Below are 22,171 nucleotides of genomic sequence, written 5' to 3' on the forward strand. Positions count from 1 at the left end.
CAAGCCAAGACAAATGCCCAGCCTATGCAAGATATGCCAAAGCCTATTGCTCAGTGACATACATCAAGCTTTCACAGACATCCATATGGAAGTGACATTTTATATATGTGTGCACTTATATATTTGTATATGTACAAATATATTTATATGTATGTATATATGTATATTTTATTAAATATAATATATATAATATATATGTATACATGTTCGTAAACATATGTATATGTATATTTATATGTATATATATTTAAATAAATATATATGTATATAGTATATGTATTTATATTTTACATAAGCAATTATATAATTAAGTGTGTGTATATATATATATATTATATTATGTGCATAAATATATTTATATTTAGAGGAAGTTATATATATCTTTATATATATATATATATTTATTTACTCATAGTTATATGTATATTATATATATTTAAATATATGAGAATATATTTAAATATATGTGTGTAGAGTAAAGTTCTATGGAGACCACTGTTTTTAGAGACCGTGGAGACCGTTTATGTTCTGCAAGTAAAATATGCATAAAAATATTGAAAAACTCATAATTTTGTAAATCATGTTGTACAAAGATCATTATATCATTTAAAATCTTGAATATCATGTATGTTTTGCATGTAGAATATTATATAATATTTTATCCTACGGAATATGTTTAGTTTGCGGAACATTTGTTCAATTTGCCGAACATACACATTCTACTTATTAAACATAGATGTTCATTAATAATTCTAATGAATTGGTGATATTTCTTCTCAAAATAATGTATTCTGCAGTATTTTGATTTGCAAAATTTTGAGTTTTGTAATGTTTTTATGCAATATTTTATTTGCAGAATATAAGTGGTCTCCACGGTCTGCAAATAAAGTGGTCTCTATAGAACTTATGTGTGTATATATATATATATTACTATATGTTTATATAAATACTATATATATGTATATATTTACTATATTGTCTTATTTAATACTTTCAAGAAAAATATTATTCAAAGGCAAAGAAGTTTTAAATGAAATAATTTGGAAATTTTCAAAGAAAGGTTGGATTCATAAACTTTGAAAAACTAAGGTTGTTTTGATAATTTATCACACCCCTACGTTGCCTATCTTGAAAATATTCATTTCACTATTGTTTTTATTGAAACCAATTCTATTGTAATTGAAACACTCTTCTTAACTGAATTATATCCTACCATTCTAGTTATACTTGCTTAGCAATCTTTTCGTCATGGTTGCTATTATTTATAACCTTTTGAGTTAGGATTGAAAATGAAAATGTTCCATCTTTTGAGAAAGCACGTAGAGTTCAATTGGTTAGGTTCCATTTGGGAAGCATGTAGAGTACCCTTTGGATTATTCTAAGCTAGTGGTGGTTAGAGTTAGTTTTTTTTAAGTTGTTGTATCATATATGAATTTTTGGTTATTAGCAATGATATTTTCTTAATAGCATAAATTTGATCATTTCAATTTTTGAACTATTCATATGAGTCATTTGGCTAGTCTGAACTATGTTTTATGGATGTACTAAAAATTTTAAATTATATAGTGAACATATAAAAAAATTAATCTTAAAAAATAAATTATAAACACTTCATAATAGTGAAATAATTAATAATTTATAAAAAATTTATTATACTTCTTCGTTAATTATATTTCTTATGATTACTATTAAATATGAATAAATATATTAATTATTGCAAACAATAATCATTTTTAATGGCTATAATAATTAAATAAGTTCAAATATTTTTTTAATAATTAATTTATTTTATGCTATTAATTTTATTAACTAACAATGATAGCCTATATACATGTGAAAGATGAATTAGCGGTATACCTAACCGTCCATATAGAAATATCAAGCCATCCATGGAGTCAAATTTTGGTTCCTCCTGAAAAGACAAAATAAATAATCCACATGATATCTTTGCCCTATTTTTAATATTTCTTATCTTAATATGATATTATATAATATGTAGAAAAGTTCTTTTCATTTTACTTTATTTAAACTTGAATTTTTTTAAAATTTTTAATTTTAAAATTTGTGTTGAGTTTTCTAAATTTATGATATGAAAATTAATAGAATAACATATATTATTATCCGTATGATTTTTTATTTTTAGTGATATGAAAACCTAAAATAAAAATAACTTATAAATAGTACTCCCTCCGGTGAATTGTATAGGTTCACTGTCTGTATAAAGTTTAGTTCCATAATGTTTTTCTAAAATTTTCTTTGTTTGAATAAAAGTTTAAACATCAAATCATAAAAAATTAAAAAATATATTATGGAATTATATTTTAAAAGAGTCTTAAAAGCATGCCAAAAATTAACGTATACAGGACAGAGGGAATAATAGGTTTTCAACATTGTATTAAACAACTTACAATAATAATATTATTTTATATTGTAAGAATACTAATAAGTAAACTATTAAATCAATAAAACAAATTAACCACAACGGGCCTATAGTTACTCGTTCTTGAATCTTTTTATGCTTGTATAAATTTTTGAATTTTTTGAATGTAATTGTTGAAATTTCAAAATTTTGCACCGTCTTTCAACATTCAAAGACAAGCATCCTCAGTTTTACAACCAAACACGCAATCGGTGACATCCAGGTCATCTAACATCACAAATGTATATAATTTTACACCGCTAGAACAACATTGCCACTTGTTCATCACAAGTACCTGGTTATGACATGTGGGAATGACACATTGCCACTTGTTCATCACAAGTACCTGGTTATGACATGTGGGAATGACATGTGTTCCCACAGCTCCCTGACTCATTCAGATCTAAAAACAAGAACACAAATGCTATACATTAGCACCACACTTCTGATAAATAATGGCACCATACAAAATTTCTCAATATTCTATATGACAAACATATTATATCTTTAGAGCAATAATGTACGGATTAAAAGCTTGATGTGTTTTCTCCAACATTTCCCATTAACTTCCCCAAATATGAAGAATATTGACCAGCACCAACTAAATGCACATTAAAAGATGAAAACTAGTTGCGCAAGTGCTTTGTTGAAAGATATGTTCACTACAACAAAAAGGGGTAATTTCGACCGTCAAAATCCAGTCGTAAATAGCTATTTTCGACCGTTTCCGGTCAAAATTAGTTATATTCGATAGGAAATTATTTTAGACTAATATCATGGTGGGAAAAAGCGGAAGCAAGTGGTCAAATTTATGCGGTGGAAAATAATATTATTTTCGAACGCCTAACTTCGACCGGAATTATTAATGTCAGGTCGAAATTAGCCGCTTTTCTTTTGGTGGTTCAGGCTTTGCAGGAAATGATAAAGTGAACTTCTATCCAATTTTTCGAACTCACGTATGTTTTCCATGGAATTTGAGTGATGCACATGGTCGTATTCGTATTGAACGCAATTAATACTTGGTATGTATTAAGAAATCATAATTTTTTCTTTTTATATTAACTGAAGGAAGAAAACATAGTTTAATATGGAACAAGTGATAATCAATTAGATTATATAGGCCTATATGTGTAAAAGAGCTTACCACTTTCTTAAGCCTGCCTCCGCGTCCTCCTGACGCGTATATCACTACATTCTTCTTCAAAGTCCAAGTCCTCAACCACATTGACAACCTGAAATATGGTGGTGCGTCGGATAGTTGGCATATCATTTGGTGGATCTTCAGGTTGAGATAGTATTTCCTCCTTTATCACTGGACCCTGTGATGACGGAGAATGTCATGAAGGTTCTACTGGTAGTAAGTCACCGGCCACAAGACCTGCTACACTATTGGTTTCCCGAATAGGCTTTGTTATCCTATAAAGTTCAGACACCAGCCTAGTCTTATGTTTGCGTCGACGAATCTGTCGTTTTTGTTCAACCCAACCTTTCTTGGCAGCAGAATTATCATCCGGGACATCAGTCACCACATTGTTTTCTTCTGAAATTACATATTCAAGAAAGGATCAAACAAAGAGGTTAAATGGCTACAAAGAAATGCGAGAGCTTGCAAACAATCTACATGATAGTATCAACTATCAACTATGTGACATCCCTCAAATCCTAGAGTGTGGATTTGGTGCCACTAAAATAAAAACAAATTAAAACCTGTATTTTTGAAAGAAAGTAAGAACAAATATTTTTGAAAATTACCAAACTGAATAAAATATTGAATTTCATTCCTCATTTTTCTTGAAAAATCATGAATAAAAATAATATAATAATTTATGAAAATTCGGATCGTCACAAACTACCTTTGATGACTTTGTCTAGTGCTTTACTTAAGGAAATAGCCCTTATGTAAATCTCCAAACTTTCCTCTTCCATCGGTTGATTTTCATCAGCATCTCCTAATTACAACGTATAATTTAGTAGAAATAAACAAACTACATATATTGTCACATAGGCCTAATTATACAATAAAGCTAGCGTCTTACAAGTATGTGTATCTGTGTGGGGGGTGAGTCTATGGTTTCTCTCTACATTTATACGTAATATGTACCAGTGGTGACAGTTGCATTCTTAATTGGTGATTTTTTGGCCGCCACTTCATTTGAATTTGGTTGTAATGGAAGGAACTCACCGCGTTCCTCATATTGCTTTCGAGTATTCTCAGCAACGTATTTTTTTGCGGCACATGAGAAAATTAAATAACTTATTGCTGGTTGTTTAATATCATCCAATTTGATTAACTGTGCCGCAAAGCTAAACGTAATATATGATCAAGTTGATGGCTAGCTATAGAAAGTAAGAAAGATTAGAACATTTCACAATAAAGTAAAAGAGAGAATACTGAACTTGTTGGTACAATTTAATAACAATTAACATCAACATTGAGCTGATTCGAATTTCTATGAGTTTTTAGATCGCCGTCAAAAATGTTTGTTCATATTTTCCTAGGTTTTCACCTAGGAAAACCTAGGAAAATATGAACAAAAATAGCTTCATCTGCTTTGACTTCAAATTTTCCTAGGTTTCACATTGATTTCTCAGAACATAGCACTTGCATCCAAAGACATGAAGAAAGCTAATTGATGGCGTTTTCCCTTTAAAAAGTTGAAAGGGAGTCAATTTATGAGACTTAGTAATTAGAGAGATATTTTGAGTGAAGCAAACAGTGCTCACACCTTCAGCCCAAAATTAGGTTGGCAATTGTGCTTCATTTAACATGGTCCTTGTTGCTTCAATCAAGGTTCTATTCTTTCTCTCAACCACACCATTTTGTTGAGGTGTTCTTGGTGCAGAGAACTCATGAACAATTCCTTTTCCTTCACAGAATTTTTTCATCATTAAATTCTTGAATTCAGTTCTATTGTCAGTTTTGATTCTTCCAACCCTGACTTCTGGATTATTATCTAATGCCTTGATGTGATTGATAATGATTTTCCCAGCCTCATCCTTAGATGCAGGAAGAAAGTCTAAGTGAATTTTGAAACATCACCAACAATCACAAGACAAAATTTTTTCTTGGAAATGGACATGATATTGACTGGCACAAATAAATTTATATGTAGAAGTTAAAGTGGCTTCGCAATTGATGACTGAATTTTGCTTGTGAAAGAGCATCTCTTTTGTTTACCTTGTTGACAAGCAGCACACAAGTCTTCCTTGGAAAATTTCAGTCTTGAAATTCCTCTAACCAGATCCTTCTTGACCAAGTCATTCATTGTCTTGAAATTTAAATGAGATAGTCTTTTGTGCCATAGACAACTTTCATCAGAGCTTGCTTTGATAAATAAGCAAGTGATAGAGTCTGATTTGACTGAGTTGAAATCATCTATGTACACATTTCCTTTTCTTTGACCAATTAGTACCACATTGTTGTCTTCTCCCTTGGTGACAATACAGGCTACAGGATTGAAATTAACTTTTAATCCTTTGTCACAAAGTTGACTAATGCTAAGCAAATTATGCTTAAGACCAGACACCAATACAAATTCATCAATGATGACATTTTCTTTTGCAATCAAGTCATGTCCCATAGTATATCCTTTGTTGTCATCTCCAAAGGTAATGCTAGGGCCAACTTTCTCTACCAACTTTGTGAGTAGGGAGGAATCTTCAGTTATGTGCCTCGAGCAACCACTATCTAAGTACCATAGATTCTTCTTCTTGTGTACCTGCACACATTTCCAAAACAGATTAAGTTTATTTCGGTACCCAAATCCCTTTGGGTCCAGGTTTGTTAGGCTTCACAACCTTTTCTTCAATCTCCACCTTTCCCTTAGAAAGATTTAACTCAATCTTTGGTTTAGGTTAAGACTTTAGAGTATCAAATTTGTTCAGGGCAGTAGGCACATTTGTCATTTGAGGAACACATGGATTTTTCATAACATGCATGCTTGAATGAAATTGAGACATATTGAAAGCATTGGAATATGGATGGAACATGTATAGGATGCTAGGATGAGCATAAGGATCTTGAGGTAATAAACCAGGCATCATTTCCATAGTAGGCATGTGCATATTTGAAACAGATGGCATAGACATAGGCTTTGGAAAAAGTAGTTGTAATCATAATTCTACAATATGTAGATAAATGATTAACACTATCACATTTACTGCAAGTTTTTCTAGGAGCACTAGGTTTGAGGGTGTAATTGTTGTGCTTCTTAACTCCAATTTTACCATTCCTATTGTTTCTCTTCTTTTTAGTCTCAACTGGCATAGTCTCTATAGCATCCAATTTCTCCTTGAGTTTCTTATCAGAAAGGTGACCTATGTTCACACTCTCATTAGTTCTTGAGGAGTTGCTCTCTCCTTTGACAAAGTTCTTGTTAACAGGTCCATATTTCTTGTTAAGCTTCTTGAGAGTCTTTTTGCCAACTGATGAGTTATTTTTCAACGAATATCTCTCATCCGTCGAGCTTTTAGTCTTCAACGATTGATCAATACTTGTAAGCTCATAAGTTGAACTAGCATATGAAATCTCAAGGATTCTCTTGTCTCTTTTCCACTCATTTTCAACAAATGTCTCCTTGCCTTGAATGTTGATGATGTTTGCAGAAACATTTCTCCCAGACTTCCACCTAGCAATGATCTTAAGAGATCATCCTTGGCTGTTTGGCACTCAATTTTCAATTATAATAAATTGAGTTTCTAACAAACGGTTTCTATCACTTAGAAAAGTGTAACCTATATTATTGTAACATGTTAATATTGATTAAAAAAAAGTTAGCCTTTTATTTGATGTGTGGATTTTGTTGTCAAATGCAGTCAAATTATGTGGCCTTTAATCAAATACTTACCCCGAAACATGAAACTATTTAAAAAAAATCATTTTGAACGATCCAACGGTACCTATGTTATTGTAATGTGTTAATACTGATTAAAATAAATTATGAAAATTTAACCTTTTATTTGGTATGTTGATTTTGTAGTCAAATGTGGTCAAATTACTTAGCTTTTAATCCAATATACTTATCTAAAACATGAAACTATTTTTTAATTATCCTTAATTGTTACTGGGCATATGTTTACTCTGTCTTCACCTTTTTTTACATACAATATTCTAATTTTAATCTTAACTTACATAACCTAATATGCATTTAATCTTGTGATGTTTAATTAATTAAAATAATCCGAACTACTTATATGGACCATATTGTTTTTATATTTTATATAATAATATAAAGTTGATACAAATTAAAATGTTCATTATAAGATCAGGAAGAAATTCTATTGGAAATTATTAAAAATTATTGGAATTTTTTAAAAATTGTTTGAAATTTTTGGGATATGTAATCTTAGTTTATGAGCTTAATTTCCAATTTTTAAATAAGAAGAATAATATATCACAAAGTATATTACTATTTTCTAGGAATATGTTATCAATTATGTATCAAAAAAAATTTGTGTTTTAAAAATATATAACTTTAGAAGCTTTCTTCATATCAATTTCTTCCACCTGTATACTAAAAATCAACAAATGCTATGTCATCCATAATAATATTATAGGCCGCTAAGAAATTCAGTCCAAGTGGATCATGGATCATATTTTTATTTTTTATTTATTTGACTTTTTTTATGATAGGTGTGGTGGTGGTGAGAATTTCTTTTTGCACTCTGCCTAGTAGTTTAATCCCGCGGTAACTAGTAGTTGGATTGAGTAGAATGAAATTAAGAAATGTTTTAAAAATTGTTCACTAGTTTGACTAAGATATTGAACGGTATAAATAAATTTAAAACTTAATGTGTATGGGTTAGAATTTAGTTGGGCTTGATTAAGAAAAAGGTAAAGTCCAAGATTGGATATTTGTTCAACCAACCCACATACATCTTACCCTAGCTTTTATAAGTTGAGGATGCGTAAAAGCAAAGCATAACTCCGCCGCACTCCTCTATCCCATGAACCTATATTAAACCACTCTACCATAAATTGATTTTCCTAAACTCTATTGCCTCTAAAATCTATTTCAACTCACAAACCTAAGGGTCCTCACCAACATAAGGGTGGTTTATAAGGTAATGGCTCATATAATTCATGTCATTCGCCACAGGCGGTGAAATATTTATTTGTATGGCTTGTGCCTATTTGTATATGTATAATTATGTCTTTAGATTTTTCATATAAGTATGAATTTTAATATTTTTGTATCATGTACTTTGATGTTTGTAAATTTAAAATATATACATCTATGATAGAATTATTTTGATTTCATCTGTTTATTGATTTAGTGATTTAAATTTTTTTGTTGTATTCTAGTTCACTTGTATCATATATATCTTTATAATTAAATTTTGTTCACTTTGATAATGCAAAATTCAATCTTGATATTTATTAACAGCAGCCCTGGTGATGAGCAAAGTAACTTTATGAACAATGAAGAAGGTTGAAGGCCATCCATGGCCCCCATCCACAGGCTTTAGAAAAAGGTGAGCTATTATACACATATTCAACTACAGAACTGATCTCATTACTTTTAAATACATATAAAGATTATTATTATTCTTTTTTCACTCAACCATGCCTAGATTAAATTTTATGTGAAACAAAACCGGGTTACATAAGTATATAACTATTTTCAATACTTGTCACTTGAAATATTTGCTAATTTCTTATTTTGCAACTATTTGTTTGAAGTGTTGCTGGTTAGTGTTGACACATTCTCCTCACCATCCTAAGGATGGTTCATAAGGTAATGGCTCGTACAACTCATGTTATTTGTTACATGCTGTGAAATTTTTATTTGTATAGCTTGTGCCTATTTATGTATGTATAATTATGTGTTATGCTTTTTTATATAAGTTTGAATTATAATATTTTTGTACGTTTTCTATTAAGTTTGTAAATTCAATATATATACATCTATGATAGAATTATTTCTCTTTTATTTGTTTATTGATTTAGTGATTAGAAATCTTTTGTTGTATTACCGTTCAGTTGTTTCATAAATATCTTCATAATTACATGTCAAGTCACTTTGATAATGCTAAATTCAATCTTGATATTTATTAACAGCAAGCTCGTGATGAACAAAGATGGAGAAGGTGGGCCAAGTCAAACTACAAACAAAGAGGAAGCAAATTAACCCAAAGATACAATGGCCTTGGCAACATATGTGAATACTACACCAGCAGATGATACCGAGCCCCGAAATGATGACTCATTGGACCTTTTAAGGCAATTATAGATCATGGGAGAACAATATATGGATACTACACAAGTAGGTGCCCCTACTGAGCCTTCAAATGATACCAAACCGCCTTTTCTTGACATCACCGAAGATTCACCGAAAAATAACAAAGCAGGTATGGAAGAGCACCGCAGAGGTGATTTAATTTTATGTTCCCTGTTATGAGTTGAGTTGTTAACTTTGATAATACTAACACAGATCTTTTCCTAGTCATCCTCCCTTGACAAGCAGCAGCCGGAACTATTCCAAAGCAACGACGCATGCCTTGTTACAGGTGATTGATAATGACGATGAGGACATTGATGACATTTTGCATTTAAAAACTTCTTATGGTGGTGCAACTAATTATTGATCTTATTGGTTGTCTATACTATTTTGGAAAGCCCATGAATGGCCCGTTCTTATGAAGCTATAGAATTCTACCTACAGACTTCATAAGAACGGGCCATATATGGGTTTTCCAAAACATGATAGACAACCCATAAGATCAATGATTAGTTGCACTACCATAAGAAGTTTTTATATGCACAATGTCATCAATGTCCTCATCGTCATCACCAATGACCTGTAACTAGGCGTGCGTCGTTGCTTTGGAATAGTTCCGGCTGCAGCTTGTGGAGGGAGGATGGCTAGGGAAAGATCAGTGTTAGTATTATCAAGGTTAACAACTGAACTCATAACATGGAACATAAAATTAAATTACCTGTGCGGGACTCTTCCATACCTGCGTTGTTAGTTCTTGGTGAATCTTCGGTGATGTCAAGAAAAGGCGGTTTGGCATCATTTGAAGGCTCAGTAGGTGCACCTACTGGTATATTGTTCCGCGTCATCATTTGGGGGCTCGGTATTACCTGCTAATGTAGTATACACATATGTTGCCAAGGCCATTGTATCTTCCGGTTAATTTGCTTCCTCTTTGTTTGTAGTTTGACTTGGCCCACCTTCCCCATCTTTGTTCATCACCAGCTTTCTGTTAATAAATATCAAGATTGAATTTAGCATCATCAAAGTGACTGACATGTAAGTGTGAAGAAATTTTTGTTAACATCACCCTAGTTTGTTATCTAATGGATGTTGAAATATAATGATACTGTAGATATTTTATTTACTTAGTGGTTATTTCATGCATTATCGTATCTTTTGAGTGAGATATTAATTATTCTAAATTAACAATACAATACATAGAGCCATCAAGAATTTAATAAAGCTAATGTTGTAAATATTTTTAGTCTGCTGTCCAAACCGATGTCTAAGCAAATGACATCTTTATTCACCCATACATTGCAGCCAAAATTTTCAAGAGCTTGTCTAAAAACCGATGTTTATTGCAGTGTTTTTGGTAGCGATCCTAGTATATGAGTTCTTGAAAGGTGAAAGGTTATGGGTGGATTAAACATTTTGATTTTGTTGACCATATAGGCAAAGCGTGTATCCTAATTAATACTTCATACCAGGAGCCTTCTTGCCTCAAAAGTAAGACTACATTTTTTGTCTTGTCTGCCCTAGGTACAAGAATTTTCCAACGTAACATGTGCACTACCATACTAATAAGAGCAAAATCTGCTTACATAGGAATAGGAATATGAAAGTGGTAAGCTTGTTTATTAAAATATTAATATTTATAAGAATTTGAAAAAGATCTATCATCCATCACAATATAGTGGTGATGATAAAATACATACTATATAGAAACACCATGGGCTGCTTTGTAAACTAACCTTATACCTCTCCTCCGTCAAGAGGGAGACATCGTTATGGACAACATGAAAATTCCTTACCTCTCATTACATTTATGAGTGAAATCATAAATTTATGTACAGGTGTAACAACACCAAGAGATGTGGTATTGAATTCTCCCCGCAACTTTCCATCTCTAAACTATAAAAACCTAGAAGCATTAAGTTTTCCTTCCTGTGATTGGTTCCTTCAAATTTTTTTTCTGACTCAAAAATTGAGAAATTAGTGACTCTATTTTATAAGATTAGGTTTAAAGAAGCATGAAAAATTTGAATAGTTCTTGAATATCCCTGCACAACAGATTTCATAGTAGTAGTATAAGTGTCTTTTTAATTGTTTTATCTTTCCTAAAGTGGTAAGAGAGGCAAAACTTGAGTGATCTTATGGTGTATGTGTATCATGAAGAGTTGAACTGTAATCTATGTGTAGTTTTCATTTAGCCCTGTCATTTTGTTATAGTGGTCTATTCCGCCAATTCCATTCCAAATGCAAATCGAAACATAGTACATTGGTGCAACTATCACCACAGCCACCTCAACTCCAACCCCAGCCCTCTTATTTCTCTCCCGCTGCCTTCCTTCTCCTTTATTTCTCCAAAATCTCAGAACTGCAAACTCTTAACTGCTGAATAGAAAAGCCATAGTGGTCGCCATAGCAGCTAGATTAGTTGTCTGATTTGTCGGAGCTCTGCCTCGAGATTTGCGTTTGACATAATGCTGATAATTGGTGTAGATGTGGTGGTTAAGGTGTCGTGACGGTGATTGATATGGTGATGATGATGTGGTGTTATGATGGCGGCGGCAAGGACTGACGATAGGATTTTGGTAGCAGATGTGAGGTAGCGGGTAATGTTGATGATATATAAGGTGAAATATTGATAAATTTTAGTGATTAATATCATATAAATTGGTGATTTTTGCACCATATATTAGTGATGTTTGCAATATGAATTAGTGATTGGTGGCTGAATCTAGGAATTATATATCGAAAATAATGGTGGTAAGTGGAAATCATGACGGTGATCGAAGGAAGGCTAGGGTGGCGGTGGGGCTGGTGCTGGATGGGGATGGAGCTGAGATATAACTGAATAATCACTGAATATAACTATTCCAATTACTAGTTTCTGGTTTTTAGTTTAAGGGAGTTTGTAGTGGATTAAACCCCCATATATATCTAAAAAAGTTATATATATTTATAATTTTAATTTTTATAGGTAAAGTTGAAGGGCTATTCTTGACCATGGATCCATCTTAGCCATGTTTTTTTCCTCAGTTATTAACAAAACTACAACAAAACCGGCTGTTTACGACGGAAATTTTAGGCTAGTTCCGTCGTAAATACATGTAATTACGGCAAAAAGTTTTGGTCATTTTTATAGCGGTCTAAAGTCACTTGCTTGTTCCACTTGCATACACCGACACCACTGTTCATGATTTCTTGATCTTCTTGACATCTGAATCTTCATTTTTGGAGATCCATAAGTGGGTTTCTTGATATTAATACGGGCTTTTTTATTTCTAATCTTTAAGATTTTTGCTCACAGCCCATTTGCTCATATGCTTCCTTTCGCTCAGTTTCTGCTTTTGAGATTCCTGAAAAGTTTCTAAATTTAGCTCAGAGCCCATTAGTGTTTGATTGGATGGTGAGTATTTGGAGAAAGACAGTATTTCAGCTTAGTGTATGACTGGGTGGCTTGCTATCCTTGGTAATTACATGGAAATCTGGAATTATGGTTTGTTGTGGAATGTAAATTTTGTAAAACAGAGATGAGTTTTCCTTTATAGATCGGGCACATGTTTTATTTGCTATACTGCTGACCATATTACTCCTTATATGCATTTATTATAGAATGTTCAGCCCTGCAATGCCACTTTAGCATTGCCAAACATTTAGACTGCCAAGGTTACTCATGTGGATTCTGTCCAAGTTTCATCTATTATCACTTTGCACTCTATCTTATGTGTACCTACCTTCCGATATAAGCTTTTATCCATACCAAAGTTAGTAACAAGTACCCCATATAGCATTGTTTTCACTAGCTCTAGTTGTTGTCTTCAGGATCCTATCCACAGGAGGATGATTCTAGTTAGCATGCTAGATTGGGGCATGTTCCCTTACAAGTGCTTAAACTTTTACCTTTACCTAAGACATGTATGGAATTACCTTTCTGTGACAGCTTCTTTGAAGCAAAACAATCTAAGTACGGCTTGTTTTGATTTACTTCATGCTTATTTATGAGGTCCATATATGCACAAAACTCATGGCAACTGCACCTATTTTCTCACTTTAGTGTATGATAGGTCTAGATACACTTGGACCTTTCTTTTGTCTGAAAAATCTCAAGCATCTACAGTTCTTATTCAGTTTTTAGCCTATGTCAAAACTCAGTTTGGTAGAGTGGTAAAAGTTCTACGGTCGGATCACGGCACTGAATTTGTTAATACTACAATTAGTATGCATCTAGCTGCCTTAGGTGTGCTGCATCAAAAGAGTTGTGTGTATACCCCACAACAAAATAGTATTGTTGAACGGAAACACCGTTACTTACTCCATGTTGCCAGAACTTTACGACTACATGCAGTCTTGCCCATACATTTTTGGGGAGATGCGCTCTTAAATGCTACCTACTTAATCAATCGTACACCGACCCGAGTGCTGCAGGGCAATATACCTTTTGAACTGTTGTTCAATCAGTTGCCTCTGTATAGTCACCTCAGAATATTTGGATCACTCTACTTTGCCTCTATTCTCCCAAAACCACCTGACAAATTTGGTGCACGTGCTTTTAAAGGAGTTTTTCTTGGTTATGCTTTTGATCATAAAGGTTAAAAAGTGCTGGACATTAGTCCTCGGAAGGGTGTTATTACACGGCATGTTCAGTTTTTTGAGACTATATTTCTATTTAAGGAGATTAAGTCTTCTCCTTCCACTACTTTGTTTCCGGACCTTCAAGTGCTGGTTGATCCACTTGAGGATACTCTCTTCTTAACACAAGAAAGAGATAGTCCCTCAGCAAATAATTCTCCGGATAATTCTTTGTCTCCAACTGATTCAGATTGGGTGTCTTCCAGTGAAGATACTACAAATGTTAATTCTCCTGAAGTTTCTAGTCCAACTGTGCCTTCACCAATCATAGAGCATGTACGACCCACTTAAACACGCGTTGTTCCTCAAAAACTCAAGGATTTTGTGGGATTACCATTGACAATGCAGGCTAACATAGTGTTTTCTTCAACCTATCAGGCCTTTACAGCTAATGTGGCCAAGAATCCTGAACCCAATTCATATCAGCAGGCTGTGCAATCACCAGAATGGTGTATTGCAATGGCTTCTGAATTGGCTGCTTTGGAGGCCAATAAAACTTGGGTTATTACTCCATTACCTGCTAACAAGAAGCCTGTTGGGTGTCGCTGGATATACAAAGTAAAATACTGTGCTCATGAAAGTGTGGAGCGTTATAAAGCTCGCTTGGTGGTGAAAGGTTGCACGCAAATGGAGGGTCTTGATTATTTCGAGTCGTTTGCATCAGTTGTCAAAATGACAACTTTACGCACTTTATTAGCTGTTTTTGATGTTCAGGGTCGGTCACTTACTTAACTTGATGTTACAACGGCTTTCCTTAATGGTGATTTAAAAGAAGATGTGTATATGTCACTTTCTTCGGGGTACTCTGTTTCGCCTACGCTGTTGCAAAAATATCAAGGTCCGCGTCTAGTTTGCAAACTTTTAAAGTCTATCTATGGACTTCGCCAGGCGCCTCATTGCTGGTTTATGAAATTGTGTTCAGCATTACTTGACTTTGGTTTCAAACAATGTGCTTGCGATCACAGTATGTTTGTGTTTACACAACAAGGCTCCATTACTGTCTTTCTGGTGTATGTTGATGATATGGTTTTGGCTGGTAATGATCAAGGCACCATGACAAAAGTCAAACTATTTCTTTCCACTCGTTTCCAGATTAAGGATTTGGGGCATCTTAAATATTTTCTTGGTCTTGAGTTAGCTTGTTCTTCTCAAGGTATTCACCTGCACCAGAAAAAGTATACTCAAGATTTGTTAACTGATGTGGGTCTTCTGAATTGCAAGTCCTCGGTTATACCCTTGAAACAAAATAATGGTCTACTTACTGATTTATCTACAGAAACTGATTTTCATGATGTTTCACTATATCGTAGGGTCATTGGTCGGCTAATCTATCTTACGATTTCTCGACACGATATTGCATACACTTTGAATACGCTTGCTCAGTTCATGTCCAAACCTAAGGTCTGTCATTATCATGTTGTGCTCAAGATTCTTCGCTATCTCAAGGCAACAGCGGGCCAAGGCTTGCTCTTCTCTGCCTCTAGTTCTCTCAAACTTACTGCTTTTAGCTATGCTGATTGGGCAGCCTGTAGAATTACTCGACGTTCCATCACAGGTTTTTGTGTTATGTTGGGTGCCTCTTTAATCTCCTGGCGCTCTAAGAAGTAGCCCACAGTCTCGAGATCTTCCTCTGAAGCGGAATACCGTGCAATGGCTGATACGAATTATGAACTCAGTTGGATTTTAGCCTTGCTTGCTGACATGCACATAATCAATCTCACGCCTGTTACTCTATTCTGTGATAATCGGTCTGCTTTTCATATCACCTCCAATCCGGTTTTCCATGAGCGTACAAAACATATTGAGATTGATTGTCATCTTGTTCGATAAAAGCTTACCAAAGGGATCATTTCTACTGCTTATCTTCCTACACTACAACAACCCGCTGACTTATTCACAAAAGCTCTTGCTTCGGGTCATTTGGCGTATCTCTTGTCCAAGTCAGGTGTTGTCAATTTCTTCCCAATATCTAACTTGAGGGGGATGTAAGCACCACAGAGTGTGCTATCATGGACGAGACAACAGGATATTAGTACAGCTGGAATAAGCACAAGTTTGTTAGAGTTAGTTAAAATTCTAAATAGATACAAGTCTGTGTATATAGCTGAAGACTCTTTATATTGGTGTAATAGTCATTTTGTAGTTAACAAGTTGAATGATAATATTAGTTTTCTTCTCTCTACATACTTTCTAACACTTTTACTATCAATTGTATTTGTTTGTTGCATATTGTGGCTCTTTTTCTCTATTTTGAGAGTTTCAATTTAGGGTTTTAAGTGAATTGGGTGTGTCAATCGATGATTCTGGTATGCTGTATATGTGTATCTGTATGGGTGTGGTATCCCTCCCTCACTCTCTGCCCCCCCCCCCCTCTCAGTGGTTATTGTGCTGAAATGCGGTTCTTGGGCTATGCCCTTGATTTTTTGGTTTCTAATATTTGCCAAAGTTTTGATTTTTATACAAATTTTGTGGTCTGTTTTTATTTTTTAACATATGAAAATACTGTGTAGCAATGTTTATATGTATTAAAATGCTTTTTTGTGGTCTATTGTACCCCTGCAAGAGTTGGTTGCCGTGTAGGTTATGAAGCTAATTGCACCTATGAATTATTAGATAATTTTTAATTAGGATTTGTTTATGTATATGTTAATCTATTACGTTTAAGGACTCATTAACTCTCGATATTGTTAGAATTTCAAACTCTCCGGCTAGCAATATATTAATTATAATAGATGGGTTGATTTAATGTGCATGCATAAATTAAGGTGGGCTGAATAAATACTATATATACTATCTGCATGCATGCTAGGAGAAAGTCAAATACGTGTTGAAGAAATGATCACCAAGGCAGCTGTGTTTTTATGAAGGCCAGGAAAACAGGTGGGTTGTGTAAAATACAATACACGCACAAATGAAAACAGAAGAAATCTTGTACTGCAGCTCATGGTATTAAGGCTGGTCTCAAGTGAAGAGTAAATACATGAAGACACAGCTATATACATTCCAGAAAATATGGAAAATGTGGTAGGCTGCATGTAAGTTGGTAAAAGTCTATAATAATAACTATTCTCTGATGTAAGCCATGATGTGTACTTGTATTTTGTAGCCTATAAATAAGGTGTTTGTTTGGTGTAATATACAGTGTAAAAATCTGAAGAGAGAAGAGAAAAAGAGCAGAAGTTCTGTCCTGTGTTGTGCGAGAGAAAAGGCTATAGCCTGTGCTTTGTAACAAGAAAGAAAGTTGTAGTTTATTATATATATAGGTTATTTCGGAGAAGAAAAATGTCAAATATGATGGTGCAATCACAAATCCCAAAATTGACGGCAACAAATTACGGGAACTGGAGTATCCAAATGAAGGTGTTACTCGGTTCATACGATAGTTGGGATATTGTCGAAAGTGGGTATGACGAGCGAGAGGATGAAGCGGCCCTTTCAAATGCAGAGAAGATGATTTTGAAAGAGACCCAGAAAAACGATAAAAAGGCGTTATATACAATTATTCAAGGAGTTGATGAATCAACCTTTAAATATATTTCAAATGAGAAAACGGCGAAAGACGCGTGGGAGATTCTGCAGAAATCGTTCCAGGGTGTCGAGAAAGTTAAACATGTACGGCTCCAAGTTCTACGTGCCGAGTTCGAAAATTTGAAGATGAAGAGTTCAGAAAATATTGGTGAATTTGTTACGCGTTTGAAAACTGTGAAAAATCAAATGAAAAGAAATGGCGAAAGTCTCGATGATGTTCGGGTCATGAAAAAGTTGCTTCGTTCATTAACAAGAAAATTTTATTACGTTGTTACCTCCATCGAGGAGTCAAAAGACTTGTCCACGATTTCTATTGATGAGCTCGTAGGTTCTCTTCAAGCCCACGAGCAACGAATGAACCTATATGATGATCCAAGCCATTTGGAAAAGGCGTTGCAAAGTAAGGTGTCCATTGGTGACAGTTCTGGCAGTAACAGTTCTGCACGTGGCAGAGGTGACTACTGTGGTGGACAAGGACGAGGAAGGCAGTAGGCAGTCCATCAATAAAAGCCAGATGAAGTCTATCAGCCATTTAGTCGTGGTCAAAATTTCAGAGGTCGAGGACGAGGCGGATTTCAACAACGAGGTGACAAGTCTCAGTTTCAATGTTATGATTGTAATAAATTTGGTCACTTCAGTTATAAGTGTAGAGCACCGAAGGTGGAAGAAAGAAGTCATTTTGCAGCAGCAAAAGAAGATAAAGATGTTGGCACTACTGCGTTCCTCACTTACAAGGGAGACGAGGAAAGCAAGAAGAATGTTTGGTATCTTGACTCATGGGCCAGTAATTACATGACTGGTCACAAGGAGTTATTCACGGAGATAGCCGACACCATTAGCGGAGAAGTTACTTTTGGTGACTCGTCAATGATTCTGGTCAAAGAAAAAGGTACTATCACGATCATGTCGAAGAAAGGTGAAAAGAAATATGTAAATCATGTTTATTATATTCCCGCTTTGAAGAGTAATATTATCAGTCTTGGCCAACTTGTGGAAAAAGGATATAATATACGGATGCAGGACAATCCCTCATTATTAGAAATCAAGCTCGGGAATTGATTGCAAATGTAGAGATGTCAAAGAATCATTTGTTTACGCTTGATTTGCAAACTAAGGCGCAGAAGTGCTTAAAGTCGGTCATTAAAAATGACTCGTGGTTGTGGCATTTGAGATATGGTCATCTTGGATTTTCTGGCCTGAAATAATTGTCAAAGACATAAATGGTGGACGGTTTGCCAGAAATCAATGAACCACAAAATTTGTGTGAAGCGTGTGTAAAGGGGAAGCAACATCGTCAAAGTTTTCCCGTTGGAAAATCATGGAGAGCCAGAAGGCCATTGGAGATAGTTCACACAGATATTGCTTGTCCATTTGACATCTCATCACTTGGAGGTAATAGATATTACCTAACATTTATTGATGATTTTAGCAGGAAAAGTTGGGTGTATATCATCAAAGAAAAATAAGAGGCTCTTGATAAATTAAAGGAGTTCAAAGCACTGGCGGAAAAGCGGAGTGGTCATTATTTGAAGGTACTCAGATGAGGAGACGAGTGTATATTTACCGGATATGATAAAAGGAGTAAGGCATACAGACTTTATAATCCCCTGACGAAGAAATTAATTTATTTCTCGAGATGTTGAGTTTGATGAATCAGATTACTGGAGATGGAGCGAGGAAGAACGAAAAGTTGCTGGTTTATTTCTAACGATGATTATGATGATAACGGTGATGACTCCAATATTAAAGATGGCGAAGATGATGATCAAACTCCTCCACAAAGTCCGAATCAACAAACTCCCGCATCAACACCATCGGATTCAGGTGGAAGCAGAAGTTCATGGGGAGCGCCAAGAAAAATGCGTAGTTTAGATAATATCTACGAAGCAACAAGTCCGGTACAAACAACCTTTGATTATTCTTTATTTTGTTTAATGGTTGAATGTGATCCAGTTACATTTGAGGAAGCTTCTGAAGAAAGCAAATGGAACAAAGCCATGGATGAAGAATTGGTGCAATTAAGAAGAATGATACTTGGGAGCACACAGATCTTCCATAAGGACACAAAGCAATCGGTGTCAAATGGGTTTCTAAGACAAAGACAAATCAGGATGGTGAAGTGGAGAAATACAAAGCAAGGTTGGTGGCTAAAGGCTACAAGCAAAGATATGGAATTGACTATGATGAGGTGTTTGCTCCAGTTGCGCGAGTTGACACCATCATACTTCTCACAACAATTGCCGCTCAGAATCAATGGAAGATTTTTCAGATGGACATAAAATCGTCATTTCTAAATGGTTATCTCGAAGAAGATGTCTACATCGAGTAACCTCCAGGATATGTTCAAAAAGACCAGGAGAATGAAGTCTACAACTGAAGAAAGCACTACACGGGTTAAAGCAAGCCCGAGAGCATGGAGCACAAGGGTTGATCAGTATTTCCAGAAAAATGGTTTGTGAAGAGTCCATATGAGCATGCTCTCTACACGAAAACAGATTCAGGGGAGATATTATGATCGTTTGCTTATACGTGGACGACATGATATTTACCGGAAACAATCCTGGTATGTTTGATGATTTTAAGAAAGTTATGACTAATGAATTTGAGATTTCAGATATTGGTCAAATGTCATACTTTCTTGGATTTGTGGTGAAGCAAAGAAAAGATGGAATTTTATGTCTTAGAAAAATATTGCCGAGCAGATTTTGAAGAAGTTCAGAATGGAGGAATGTAAGCCAGTGAGCACGCCAGCAGAGGCAAGCATAAAGCTCAGAATGATTCAACACGAGGGAGTCGGTAATCGACATTGTTCAAAAGTTTGGTTGGAAGTTTGAGGTACCTAACTTTTACTCGTCCAGATATCATGTATGCAGTCAGATTGGTTAGTTGGTACATGGAGAAGCCGCAGCAAGATCATTTCATGGCGGCTAAAAGAATTTTGAGATATATTAAAGGTACAACTTAATAATGGTTTGTTTACACGCATTCTCAAGATTCAAATTAGTTGGCTACTCAGACAGTGATTATGGTGGAAGATTTGGGTGACGGGAAAAGCACATCGGGATATCTTTTTATATTGGCTCGGCGATATTCTCATGGTCATCAAAGAAGCAACTGCATGCACGTACCTGCATCCATCATATTTAGTATATGCATTTAAATTTCAAATGGTCTCTTCACTATACTCATTGCTTACTTTCATCCATTATTTTACTTATGTTCTTAATTTCGAGGTCCCCCCAATATAAATAATTAGGTGTATGTGTTGTTTAAGACTCAAACATTATATTTCTGAGGTCCTTGTCTAAAGAGTGGAAGCCTATGGCATTGCTCTAACAGAAGCCCAAAATTTTAATGGGTATACCTCGGAGAAGTTATATGGACTAAATAACATATCCTGTATTCTTAGATTAATATATTCTATATTCTATACATATGCGTAATGTGTAGTCTGGTGACATCTTCGGTGTTATGATGTTATAGGTATTCATCTCTGACATGGATCGCAATAAATTAGGAATTATTGTTTCCCCTGGAAGTAGTATTTCCAGATGGATAGTTGCACCCACGAAGATCAACAACATCTACATCGATTTCACCAGTTATAAGATACAACAATTTGGTGGAAACCATCGCAACAATCTACCAAAAAGGTGACCTTTAAACTTAAAAATTTTGCTTGTCTTTTCTCCAACTATCAGCTAATTGTGCATCTGCAGTCACTTGGCGCGTGCTCACATTGCTTCATGAAATTTATGTAATGAAAGCAATGAGAAAGGACGCGAGAAAATATGAAAAACAATACAACTGTGTGCAGGAATACCTCGAGGGAACTCAAAAATGTGCTTATAAGCAGGAAAGTGGAAAATCTCTTGCGGAAGAATCTAAAAAAGGCAAATGAAAAGAAACAATTTAGCTGGCTGTAATTTGAGGTGAACTTTCTATTTTTTAATTATCTTCTCCATTGTACAAAGGGCTGGAAAATGCTAAAGTGAAGGAAACATAAATGATATGTTATACTTATACACATACCTGATTACTTATTTGATACTCTTGTTATATCACCATTTAGCAAAAAATATACTATTTAACATCTATTTGGAAATTAAAAGGAACAAAAATGTGAGGCTGAAGTTGCTTAAGCTTTCCATAAAGTAGCAGGTAAATCTCCGCCATTACAAGGTCCTGTAGTGAAGGAGAAAGTACTGCCTGAATAGCCTTCGAATGATGTGCCAACTCTTCAAAGCACCACAACATTTAAGATTGTCAATGTGGTTGCGGACTCGGACACAGAAGAAGCAGAAGGCACTGGTATATGCATCAGGAAGAGGCGTAAACAAGCTTCACAAAAATGGTAATCACTTTTACAGATCTTATGGACTTATAT

General features: G+C 34.5%; 2 protein-coding genes and 1 long non-coding RNA gene across 3 annotated transcripts; all 3 read left to right on the plus strand.

Annotated features, from left to right (window-relative positions):
• The first annotated feature begins 8,308 nt into the window (after positions 1–8,308).
• On the plus strand, positions 8,309–9,195 carry LOC135150153 (uncharacterized). The gene is made up of 3 exons (XR_010288449.1): positions 8,309–8,482; positions 8,806–8,893; positions 9,102–9,195. It is a non-coding gene; the product is annotated as an uncharacterized LOC135150153 (long non-coding RNA).
• Positions 9,196–15,039: 5,844 nt separating this feature from the next.
• LOC108204046 (uncharacterized mitochondrial protein AtMg00810-like) lies at positions 15,040–15,864 on the plus strand. Its single transcript, XM_017373322.2, has one exon. It carries the CDS (start codon positions 15,040–15,042, stop codon positions 15,862–15,864), a length of 825 nt encoding a protein of 274 aa, XP_017228811.2.
• Positions 15,865–17,538: 1,674 nt separating this feature from the next.
• Positions 17,539–18,843, plus strand: LOC108203766 (uncharacterized). Its single transcript, XM_064086668.1, has 2 exons — positions 17,539–18,272; positions 18,423–18,843. Exons 1-2 carry the CDS (start codon positions 17,539–17,541, stop codon positions 18,841–18,843), a joined length of 1,155 nt encoding a protein of 384 aa, XP_063942738.1.
• Positions 18,844–22,171: the final 3,328 nt, after the last annotated feature.

Source organism: Daucus carota, chromosome 2, assembly GCF_001625215.2.
Source record: "Daucus carota subsp. sativus chromosome 2, DH1 v3.0, whole genome shotgun sequence".
Taxonomy (NCBI): domain Eukaryota; kingdom Viridiplantae; phylum Streptophyta; class Magnoliopsida; order Apiales; family Apiaceae; genus Daucus; species Daucus carota.

Coding starts and splice junctions, on each gene's coding strand:
- LOC108203766 (XM_064086668.1), top strand. CDS start 17,539: ATGTCAAATATGATGGTGCAATCACAAATCCCAAAATTGACGGCAACA. Junction 18,273..18,422: donor GGACAAGGACGAGGAAGGCA/GTAGGCAGTCCA, acceptor TGGTCACTTCAG/TTATAAGTGTAGAGCACCGA.
- LOC108204046 (XM_017373322.2), top strand. CDS start 15,040: ATGTCACTTTCTTCGGGGTACTCTGTTTCGCCTACGCTGTTGCAAAAA.